The following is a 12,795-nucleotide window of genomic DNA, read 5'->3' as shown; positions in this document are numbered from 1 at the left end:
GGTATTTCCTGGCCCCCACCCTCACTCCCTGCTAGTTCTCTCCCTGTGAGATTACATTCAATTCACATTTTTGTTTCCCCCAAAATGTGAGTCCCTTGAAATCAGGAACTGTGGTTTTTGCCTTTCTTTGTACCCCTTGTGCTCATTAATGCAATGCCTGACATGGAGTATGCGCTCCGTAAACATTCGTTGATTGACAATCTTGTTGGTAATACATGAGGAAGTGTAATAAAAATTGGAATAGGATAAACATATAAAAGTATAAAAATTCTACAGGATCATAATGGGGGGGGGAGTGGCCGCAGGAAGGAGAAATCACTTCTAGCAATGGAAATCAGGATGCTAGCCTTAAGTTGGGCCTGGACAGATGGCTAGGATATCAAAAAAGCAGAGATTTCAGGAAAATCAACCGATTGTAACCAGTAAGCACAGACTCATTCGTCCCAGCTCCAGCTCTTGTTTGTGACATCTGAAGCTACTCTCAAATAACTAATAACGTCATTTTGGGGGCAGCAAATGAACTTAGCCCTTGTCAGGGTGGGCTATTGACTGAGTTTCTGGTCGTTGCACTAACTACCAGATGAGGATGTTCCCAGCTGCCTTACCTATCTTACCTGGCTCCAGCGTGATTGATCCGTGACTTCAGGACCTGTGATGTCCCTACTCGTGTGTGTAAAAGTCAAAGGGAAACAACACCAAGCTAAGCAGATTGGTGATTTAGTTACAAGGACCACAGTTCATTTGTTAAAAGCATCTTCATATATACAGGAGGTAGAATAAAACCAAACTAAACCATGAAAGGAATCTCTTTGACCTTCCTAACTGGCAGCAAAATGAAGCAACCATATGACAAATTTATAATTCACTTGGGTACATGATGAGCTCATGACTGTTAATAATCAAAGGCAGAGTTCAGAGGTCAAGCCCTCCAGCAGCTGCCTGAATCCCCAGGCATTGTAATCAAGCTGCATTATCAGGACTTCTTCACTTAGTAGTAAAACAACCTGCAGGCTAAAGCAGGCTCTGCCAACTTCCCCAGTTCTACAGATGAAAGATTATAAGGAATTAAAATATTTCTTCCTCTTCTCCAGTACCAAGTGATAATCACAACAGGCTCCCATTCTAGAAAGTGTCAACACAGTGGCTTTTGTTCAGTTGTTTTTCAGTGGTGCCCAACTCTCCATGACCCCACTTGGGGTTTTCTTGGCCAAGATACTGCCATGGTTTGCCATTTCCTTTCTCCAACTCATTTTACAGATGAGGAAACTGAGGCAAACAGGATTAAGTGACTTGCCCAGGATCACACAGATAGTGTCTCGAGGCTAGATTGGAACTCAGGAAGAGAAGTCTTCCTGACTCCAGGTCAGGAGTGGGCACTCTATTCACTGTGCTCCTAAATACCCCCAACACAATCTCTATTATCTTACAAATGGAGGGACCCCCCAGGGGAGCAAAAGCTTTTACTTTTTAGGCATTTTAAGAGCACAAAGAAGACCATTTCATACAACCACTAACTAAGATCAGCCAGCTCCTAGGACTATACCAAGTAGGAACTTCTAATTTCCTTTACCATCAGGCACGTAGGCAAAAGGTGAGGAGATCCCTTTGGGAGAAGGGCAAAAGAGTTAATTTTCCTTTACAAAAGTAGACCTAAGAAAGTCTAGGATCTGGGAGAACAATAATTCCTCTTAGTCCCCAGGTATTATGTAAAGGCAGCCCATTAAGGATCCAGTGAATAGTGAATCTAATTCCTGACTCAGAGCAGGTTCTAAAGCCTTCAGGGATCCAGCCAGGTCTATAAAAGACCCAATCTTAGGAAGTTCTCTAGACTTCCAAGGCCCACTTAAATGTACAGGGAAACTAAGAACTGGCCTCCTTAACTCTGAGATCCTCAAGACTAGTTCTCAAGCTTTTTTGTGTGTTCTGGATTCCTCTGGCCATCTGGTAAAGCCTATAGACCCCTTTTTGGAGTTATGTTTTTAAATTTATGAAATAAAATACATAGGACTGAAAGGAAACAAATTATATTGAAATGGTTATTTTTTTAAAAGTTAATGAACTAGAGGTTAAGAATCTCTGCTGTTGACCAAGGCAAGACTAAACTTGAACCCCTGGGCCCCAAACACATTCCACAGTCCTGGTGTATGGGACTGAATCCTTCTATGTTTAGTGGACATCAGTAGTGAATGTCAATGACAGGCTGTGTCTCTCAAACTTTGGTTACGTACCACTAGCAACAGAAGATAGATAGACAGACGGACGGATGGACGGATGGATGGATGGATGGATGGATGGATGGATGGATGGATGGATGGATGGGACTAACATTTATTAAGCACGTACTCTACGCTGGGCACTGTGCTGATCTTCACAACAACCCTGGGAAGTGGGTGTTATTATTATCCTCATTTTACAGCTGAGAAAACAGGCAGACAGAGGTTAAGCATTCTGGGTCATGGAGCTGGGAAATGTCTGATTTGAAATCAGGTCTTCCTGACTCCAGGCCCAGCTCTCCATGAGAAGAAACACCTAACTACTTCAAACAGAAAGACAGACAAGCATACAGAGAAATACCCTCAATTTGGCATAGGTAGAGATGATGACAATGTCACAGTCAGAACTCTTGAATCCAGATTCAGACTAGATTCAGTATTATGTCATTAACAATTCTCAAGTTTATCCTCTATGACAATTTATATTCCCCAAAGCTGAGTGGTTTAATAATTCGAAGATTAATAGTGAAAGAGAAATTTATAATCCTATGCTTTGTGGTCACTGGTATTTTTCCTTACTCTTCTGCCACTAAAACTGAGACTGGATGAGAGGGCTCTTTTTTCACATCATCTTCAAACATGGCTTCTTGGTACAAAGGAGAGAATGACCAGTTCTGAGTTTAACAACATCATCTTTGTTTAAGGCTTTTTCATGAATAGTATGAAAAGGGAAAAAAAAAAACTTGCTAGTTATACATATGGCTAATCTACAATTATTTGACTTTGTTCTAAATCAAGGTACCATCTAATATAATTAAAGAAACTAAGATATTATGAAGGATAGCTACAAACTATTTGAGATTGTTAACCTGAAACTGATTAAGAAATTAGGAGTATTTTGTAAGAATGGAAGTTGATACATACATTAGAGTTGCTGAATTTGGCACATTTTGGTAAATGTCTAGTGAAGCATTTCTGCGACACCCATCAGATGCTCTGACAAAACAACTAATATATTGGACAAAAATAGCCAGATACAGAGGGACCCTTACTTTGCTTCTCCTCCCACAGTGTGATAAGTATATTTCCCCATTTGTAGCAAAGGAATGAAAGCATGAATATACTATGATCACAAATTATATCATGGAGAAGTATATTTTTGCATGTGGTTTTACTTGAACTTAAAAGTATTTTGAGTCAAATTATGTCTTCACTAGTACCTAAATCAACTTTAGACTATGATGAAATTTCTGTATAGCAACTAAGACAGCTAAATCAATTTTGGATTTCTGAAAATTATCCTTGAATTAAAACAAGACAAGTAAAAACGTCGGTTATCTATGCTCTTGGGAAAAGCTACTGGATAGTTCTCAATAAGCTGACAGTGTGCAAACTTTAATCATTCTTAAAGTGAAAAATCAAAATTGAGTTGTCTTACTACTAGTTATCATAATTCCCTCCAAACCAAGCATCCAAATACTGTTTTATTCTAACTAAAATGCACAATAGCCAATTTAATAGCCTAATCAGAAAGCATTACATTCAGGGCCATTCATACTATGATATTGTATCCTTCATAACTTATCGAAGAATTTTCTAATTCAACTTTTTGACAGTCAGAAAGCTCTACAAATAGTAAGATGAATTATGCTTTATTTGGGAGGCAATATGTTATACCAGAAGGACCAGTGGCTCTGAAGTCAGATGCTTTTCTGGGGGGTTATTTCTAAACCTATTTTATTTCTTCCAACATCCTCTTTAGCCCAGTAAGGAGGCAATGCTTCAGTCCAACTCACCTGCTGCAAGAAGCCTTTCCCTGCCCCCTTCATGTTGATGCCTTCCCTCGAAGACGATATCCAGTTTAGCCTGTACAGCTACAAAAAGACGTCCTATCTGTGCTGGTTGTTAGCATGGTGGCTTTGCCATTAGAAAGGACACTCCTTGAGGGCAGGGACTGCCTTGCCTGTCTCTGTATCCCTCTAACTGGAACACAGTAAGTACTTAATAAAAGCTTGGAGATTTGGCCTACAGGCTTGGACTGAAGGCAAGAAGCACATTTCCTGAGCTCCAGCTAAGCTCCTTTAACACAGAGGGTTTCATATGCTAAGGTCTGATCAGTGACTGGGCAAGGCCCTTTCCTGTAGCCTCCAACTGAAAGGCTCGGCTCACATTTCTTCTATAAAAGAACGCAGCGGCAGCGGGGGCAACAGGTTCTCCCTGACTTACTTGTGTCCTTGGAGCTCAATGGCTGTTCCTTTTCTTCCACCAATGTCCCACATGATGACAGAGTGATCAGAACTGCCAGAGAACAGCACTCGATGGACTGGGTCCCAGCATAAAGCTGTCACCCCACCTACAAGAAGAAAGACACAGTTACATGCACACATACAGTAAGAAAATGAGGTTACATAGAATATAGCAGATGGGAGTCCTAAAAGAGGAAACCTTCCAGGCTCTGTGCGCACCTGGTAGGACTGACTATGGAGTAATGAAACCAAATCCATTCTTTTACTGCCCCACCAAGGAAGGAAGAAAGGCTGCATGCACATTGCAAAGACCAGTAGCTTTTGTAATACTAGACAAATATAAGACACTGAGGAGCCAAGGAACATACTGAGACAGCCAGGTGGTGCAATGGAGAGGGCACTGGGCCTGGAGTCCGAAAGATCTGAATTCAAATCCATTCTCAGATACTTACCAGCTGTGTGGCCCTGGACAAGTCATTTAATCTCTATTTGCCTAAATTTCCTCATCTGTAAAGTATGGATAATAATACCCCTACCTCTCAGGTTTGTTGTGAAGATCAGCATAAAGTGCCTGGCACAAAGCACAATGCCTGGCCAAAGCAGGCACTATATTTGTTATTCAGGCATTTTTCAGTTGTGTTTTCTTGGCAAAAAGAGTAGAATGGTTTACCATTTCCTTCTCCAGCTCATTTTACAGATGAAGAAACTGAGGCAAACAGGGTTAAATGATTTGCCCAGGGTCACACAGCCAGTGTCTGAGGCCACATTTGAACTCAGGAAGACGAGTCTTCCTGACTTCAGGTCTGGCACTCTAGTCACTATACCACCTAGCCACCAAGGCGCTATCTAAGTGTTAGCTATTACACGAAAGAGCATTCCTGACAGCTGTTGTAACACACTACCTAGAAGACATCTTACTTTATGAGCTACTACATTTTTTTTTTAAAGCAATCAGGGTTAAGTAACTTGCTCACGATTACACGGCCAGTTATTTCTGGGTGTGGTGCTAAGTATCTGAGCCCGGATTTGAATCCCAGGTCATCCCGACACAGAAGCTAGTGCTCTTACTTGCTGAGCCACCTGGCTTCCCCTAAGCAATTGGGGTTAAGTAACTTGCTCAAGGTTACACGGCCAGGTGTTTCTGGGTGGGTGCTAAGTATCTGAGCCCGGATTCGATCCACAGGTCATCCCGACACTGGAGCCGGTGCTCTTACTCGCTGTGTGACCTGGCCACCCCAAGCTACTACATTCAACAGAAACTACTAGGGAGAAAAAAAATGTGCCTTGTGTTTGCCTCAAGAATTTTTTTTTTGCTTTTTTTTTGGAGGGGGGAGGGCAGGGCAATTAGGGTTAAGTGACTTGCCCAAGGTCACATGGCTAGTTTTGTGTTAAGTGTCTGAGGCTGGATTTGAACTCAGGTCCTCCTGACTCTAGAGGCAGTGCTCTATTGCCTCAAGAATTTTTTAAAGAGATGGGAACAAAAGTTGTGTGTGTGTGTGCACGTATGAATATCACACACACACTCACTACTTCTTCCTTGTCTGTAATTGATGATTTCCACTTTCATGGTTTTCCAATGATTAGCAGATTTTTTTTTAAGTTTCTCTTCTATAATGCTTTCTCAGGAGAATTTTTTTAGAGAGGGAAAAAAATCTATGTACATATATGTATATTCCAAGTGACCTGATTATAATGAATAGCTTTTGAATAGATCATCATTCTCTGCTTTTCATTGTTTCTGCATCATTTTCTCCAATTCACCCAGACAATTTATTAAGCCTATTCTCCTGTCTCAATCTCTTCCTCACCTCCTTCAGCAGTATCCTATTTCCTTGACACGATTTAATACAAGTTAGCACCAGTCTTTTCTCCAAATCTCCTGCTCTCTGAAACTCTTCTGCATATAAATTTCTCTTCAACTTCAAATTTTATTCAAAATCTTTCCTAAAAGACCACATTAAGAAAAATCACTATGCATCTCATGTCCCCCCTTCAGATCTGCCCCCCACAATTTTATCAATAATATTTTTGTCACCATATGTCAACATATTTATCATAAAAACAATAAGCTACAATATCTGCTCATCCTCTCCAGTCTCAAATGCAAAATTTTATTTCTGTAAGTGGGACTCCTCTCTTCCTACTACTCTCAACAAATAAATGATCAGCTTGCTTACTTTATTATAAAACATGCACAATGGGAAGGTTTTTTCTTTTTGGTAATATAACTTTATTTTCTCTCTTTTTTTTTTTTGGAGGGGGGAGGCAGGGCAATTGGGGTTAAGTGAGTTGCCCAAGGTCACATGGCTAGTAAGTGTTAAGTGTCTGAGGCCAAATTTGAACTCAGGTCCTCCTGACTCCAGGGACGGTGCTCTATTCACTGCACCACCTAGCTGCCCCTGGTAACATAACTTTCATGATCATGTGGTAATAACTTTGAAAAAGTAACCCACCATTCCTCCCAATGACTACATCTTTTTAGAATTATAATATCCCCTCATTTAATTTTTTTTTGCAACATTTCTCACCTTTGACTCTTTCCCTTCCCCATGTTCTCTATGATATATTTTTGTTAATTTTTGAAAATTTTGCAATACTCCTTAATATCATGTGAGTACAGTAAAACCAGGTATGGAAATACCTGGCATAGTCTACAATCAGAAGAACAATAACTTTCATTTGAATAGCATTTAAAGTACTTTTTTCACAACAAGAATGGCTACCTATATTCACACCTTGCCAAGCACCCATCCTCTAACAAAGCCTACAAACACTTCCTTATAATATTTTTAAATGTATAAAATAAAAGGAAATCAATAATACTGAAATACAAATTATGGGGGGAAAATTCACAGAACACAGGATATAGAATTATATGAATTATCCTGATATTAGAATTATATGAAAAGAGATTTTTGCTTCCTGTGTTGTTGATTTCATTGACTCCCATGGATTCAGTTATCACCTCTATACTGATGATTCTCAAATCTACTTATCCAGTCCTAAGCTCTCTTCCTATCTTAAATCTTCAACTGTCTATTAGATATCTCAAACTGGATTTCCAGTAGACCTTAAATTCAACATGTCCAAAACAGAGCTCATTATCTTCCCCCTCCCTTGGACCTCTCCCCTTCCTTCCCTTTTACTGTTGAGGTACCACCAAACTCAAGTCCTCAAGGTTCACAATCTAAGTGTCATTCTTGACTCCTCACTCTCTCTCATCCCTCCATATTTAAACTATTGCCAAAGTGTGTCATTTTCACCTCTGCATCATCTCTCTTCTTCTCTGACATTTCTACCAACCTGGACAGGCTTCTGGGTGGGTCTACCTGCCTCCAATCTCTCCTCACTCCAATTCAACCACTCCATTCAAATTCACCAAAATTATTTTCCTAAAGCACAAGTTCAACCATGTCATCCTCCTCCTCCTTACTCGATAAACTCCAGTGGCTCCCTATCACCTCCAGGTCTAAATTAAAAATCCTGCTTGGTGACAACATCACCTCCACTATCTTTCCAAGTCTTCTTCTACCATACTCCCTGGCATGTTCTCTTTGATCCAGTGACACTGGCCTCCTTCCTCTCCCTTGAACAAGACAATCCATTTCTCCATTCTGGGCATTTTCATACGCTGTCTCTCCTGCATGGAATGCTCTCCCTCTTTCTCTCTGCCTCTGGGCTTCCATAGTATCCTTCAAGTTCCAGCTAAAATCCCACCTTCTACAAGAAGCCTTTCCTACTCCCCCTTAATTCTAGTGTCTGCCTTCCATTAATTATTTCCTGTTTACCCTGCATATGGCTTGCTTGTACATTGTTTCCCACAGTAAATTGTGAATTTCTTGAGGCTAAGAACCACCACAGTATATGACATATAGCAGGTATTTAATAAATTCTTATTGACTAATAATAATACCTATTATTTATTTGGCACTTTGAGATTCATAAAACAGTTTTAAATATTATCTCATTTTGTCTTTACAATAACCCAGCTGCTATTATTATTCCCATTTTACAGACGAGGAAACTGAGGCCATTGTGCCCAGGACCACAAAACTAGTAAATATCTGAGGGTGGATTTGAACTCAGGTCTTCTTGACTCCAGCTCCAATGCTCTACCTACTGGGCCACTTAGCTCTTTTCATGAATGGACTAGATGACTTCTAAGGTCCTTCCAACTTTAAATCTATATGATGTGAACCTATAATAATGTGAACCTAAGAGCCAGTGAATAGCTGAGACAGGATTTGAACCCAGGCCTTCTGTCTCCAAGGCTGGCATTCTATCTATTACACCACACTATCTCTAGGACATTGAGACTGTACATGTACTAAAAAGCTACGGTGTTCTACTTGGGAAAGTCAGTAAGTTTTAGAAGAGCAGCATATGAGTGGAGAACCAGAGGGAGTCTCACACCTCACAACCTCTGTGTTACTTCCAGTAGAGCATCTGATCCTGCAGGATCTATTTTGCACTCAAGGTTAAGAGTGTGAATGCATTGTAAAACTTGAGGAGACTCTGGGATGCTCCTGGAGACAATCTGGTCTTCTAACCAGAGGTGCACTTTTGTGTAAACTGAGTCACTGGCAACAGCTGGCCTGTTTTCACAAAACTAAAAATAGCCACTTAACTTTGCTTCCCTGAAAAGCCTCCAGGGAATGGAAATATTTATTTGGTAATCTTAGAAGTTAAAAAGATATTAATTAGCAAGGCGTGTCACGGTCTGACTTTTCTTTTCACTTGTAGGACAAAGTGAAGGCTCTGGTAGAAGATCTGTGGTTCGTGCAAACATCTCAAAGAAGTCTGCAGAGCCCTAAAAAATGTTCCTGTGCCTATAAAAAAAAAATGGAGCCAGCAGAGGGAGCATAAGAACATAAAACCAGTTAGTTCCATGTCTGAGGAGTTGAAATGCTACACGTTGGTCTTTAGGTATAAAGATTCAGGGAATACTTAGGCCACTTCACCACTAATCCAAGTTTTGCTTATTGATAAAAGGACCTATCCAAGGATCACAGCACCTGAAGTACCCTAAGCTTCAACCAGAACTAATGTAGCGACTCAAGTAGCTACTTCATTCTATCTTCTCAAAACTGGTTTGGGTTCAGTGCTGAGCCCTCTTTGAGTTTAAACTTGAACCAATGGGGTACATCTTCAGGGATCCTTCCATGGATGTGGATCATTCTTTGATGTGACTGGAAGAGGGGGCCTTACAGATCCCTAACCAAATGTGACCCTCTGTTCTACCAACAGGAATATTAACCCAGAGTGGTTGGGAAATCCAGAATTGACTCAATTTTACATTTTGCATCAGAAACATGAGGGTCAGTCTGGGATTGCCAAGGGAGTGGTGGGCCAGAGTAGGCCCTGTTGGCTTCCTGTGTTCCAGATTAAAAGCCATGAGTTTCACTGGAACCAAACTAGTATTGGAAATGAAAAATAATAATAGGAACAGTAATAATAATGTGAACCTAAGATCTGCTATACATTGGTTAGTGACCTCTCTGTGGTTGGTTCTGCCTCCTTCCCTGCCTACCCCATTGAGATGTTAGAAAAAACAGATGAGAGTGCCATCAACTCTGAGAAAAAAAGTGTATAAATCCAATTACAGTAGTACAGGCCTACAATCTATACAATAGGAGGTCATGCATGGTTAACAGAAGGATTGTAGAGGCCCGCTTGCTCCTGTTGTCAGTGGCACAGAACAGAGAGTACTAGTTGTGAGCCAGATATTGTAATAGACTGATTAAATGATCAAGGCAGCAGGCTGACATCTGACCCTGAGCAACTAGAAGAGTAGGCTATTGTCTTGACCACCATTTTTTTTGTTCTTAAAAAACTTTACACTCAACTTGGATCTAAAGACATTTTCACAGGACTATAACAAACATCTAAAAACAGAAAATAAGCCCCAACTCCCCATCTTCGAATACTCCAAGTCAGAGAAACCCAACTTTTCCCTCCTGTGTTTGCTTTATGTCCGTTAGGAGGAAAGGTTACAGAAACTGGGATGGCTCCACCAGAGGAGGAAGCTGAAGAGAGCTTATTCATGCCCTTTATTTGCAATGTGGTTGGGGGTAGGGAATGGAAGAGGTATTATCAGGCAGAGGAGAATTTCCTTGCAGTCATGGCTCTTAGGGACTGTAATGAATTCTGCCATCAAAGAAGAGAAAAATGTTAGGGCTAGAGGATGCCTTCAGATCATCTAGTCTAACTCATACTTTCTAGATGAGGAAAACAAGGCTGAGGAAACCCTCCAAGACCTAAATCAGGTCTCTTTTCACTATAGTATGGTGCTTAAAAAAATAAAAGTTAATTCATTGAAATCTTTTGTTTTTACTATACAACACTGTTGTAAAAGAAATCTGCAGAATGTCATCACTCATTCTTGTCATTTAGACTATTCTTAATATCGTCCAAACTATGTGAAAAGAATCATGATAATATGTCTCCCAACAGACATCGATGGCCCTGGCGACCCTCATCGAGGTATCTATCCTTCTCGGTTGCTTTTCCTGCATACATTATCTATTCACATGTCTAAAGTGGTACTACCCAATCAACAGGATCATTCCCCTCATTTCACATAGAAAGGCAACATGGAATAGTGGGAAGAGGACCTTCTCTGGAGGTCTGAGAACCTTGAGCACAAATCCTGCTTCTCATAACTGTGACCTTAGGTAAATCTCTTAGCCTCTTTGGACATCATTTTTCCTCATTATGAAAAAAGAGGGACTAGGATCAGATGACTTTTGGGGTTCCTAGCAGTTCTAGATCCTATCACCTCTTACTTCCCCTCAGTCTCATTCAAAGTCCACATCCAGATCTGCTTTCTCTAGAGACCTATCCCTGCCCTATAGCCATTAATGAGTGGGTAGACCAATCAATCTAACAGGTCAACAAAGTTAGATACACAGGTCCATTTCCAAAATGCAGTTGAAAAAGCTCTGGCCAAATGAGTCTTAAGAACCACAAAAACACCTAATGATCACGTATTCTGAGGTATGCATATAACAACTATGAAATCATTACAAAAACTAGGAATAATCATTTCTCTAATAGCTCAATCATGGGCTGAGCACAGAAATATTATGATACCTAGACTACATATTGGGTGGGTACGATGTAGGTATAGAGACGAGTCATACTTTCAAGCCCAAAGACTCTTAATAGAAAAGCTAAACTAAATAAGAACTTAATTGTTTTAAAAAGTAGTTTAAGGATAATGAAACTGTGTTTCATTTGCATCCATCACACAAGTCAACCAAACTGGATGTCCATTCCATGTGGAACGAGAGTAAGGGACAGTGTAAACAGCTACGTCCTCCCACCCTCTCTCCACAGGTTTGGGCCACTGCCACAGTCTCAAACAACGTCTTACTAATGTCTGCCAAAATAAGCTCTCCTTAGTACGGTATGAAAAAAAACCTAAATAGCTATCATTTTCCAAACAGATTGACACCTCTTATGTTGTGACTGCTATAGGAAATCGCTGACATTTATCCTACTGAAGCTGTCTGAAATCAGAATGTATAAGCGCCCAGCACATAAATACAATCAGAGACTACAGTCTCTCTATTCCAGTATTTGTACCCTCTCTGTTTTCCTCAGTAGCTTGTGCTCTATAATGTCAGTGGTTTGAAATGGTAGCTTATTCCCATGCCCTGCGGCCATATTTTAATGACTCTACTCTTATGCCTACCTGTATGTCCTTTGATTGTTGTGACAAGGCTGCAGTGTTCTTGTTCCAGTTTGAGAATTGTAACTTGTCCTGAATGGTCACCCATAAACACGTGTCGGGTATCAACATCAAATCTGATATAGATCATTAAGGGATGTTTATCAAGAATAGATAAATGGATGAAAATGAAGGAAAGAAAACAAATTCTTTTAATTCTTAAAAACCAAGAGAGAGCACTGAAGTGGTTACATACTTCTAACAAGTGATCAGCTGGAAATAGAACAATACTTAAATTGGTAAAAACTACCTTATAGTTTATCTTGATTAACTGTAACGAGAACATAAATGAAAGAATGGACTCCCAATAACCTTTCTGATAGGAAGGTTGATAATAAAATTCACTTAAAAAAATGACTTACAAAATTCCTTTGGAAGAAGGCTAAATTAACACAACCTCATATAGCTAGATTGACTGGGATCAGCTACAATCTGGATCCCTGGAGATGCCCTTAGGACCTTTCCCCTATATAGCAATGGGCTAGGGAGGACAGATACAGTGGGGGAGACATTCCACATCCTGTTTTGTGAGCTGATGTACTGGAAATTTGTCCAACATCTGTCTAATTACAGGCCGAGACCTTTCTGGAATCATTTGTTAGTG

The 12,795-nt window shown here is 40.3% G+C and overlaps 1 protein-coding gene across 2 annotated transcripts in view; it reads right to left on the bottom strand.

Annotated features, from left to right (window-relative positions):
• Positions 1-12,795, bottom strand: part of WDFY2 (WD repeat and FYVE domain containing 2) — an 86,491-nt gene that overhangs the window by 22,311 nt on the left and 51,385 nt on the right. For both annotated transcript variants that reach the window (XM_069064576.1, XM_069064577.1), the window contains 2 exons: positions 12,156-12,268; positions 4,440-4,566 (listed from right to left, as the gene is read on the bottom strand). In XM_069064576.1, coding sequence (XP_068920677.1) covers positions 4,440-4,566; positions 12,156-12,268 — 240 coding nt within the window. The remainder of the gene's footprint in view (positions 1-4,439; positions 4,567-12,155; positions 12,269-12,795) is intronic.

Source organism: Petaurus breviceps, unplaced genomic scaffold, assembly GCF_028583685.1.
Source record: "Petaurus breviceps papuanus isolate PSGF00001 unplaced genomic scaffold, PetGlider_PUasm1.0 90639, whole genome shotgun sequence".
NCBI lineage: Eukaryota > Metazoa > Chordata > Mammalia > Diprotodontia > Petauridae > Petaurus > Petaurus breviceps.
This window is presented reverse-complemented; position numbering and strand designations above follow the sequence as displayed.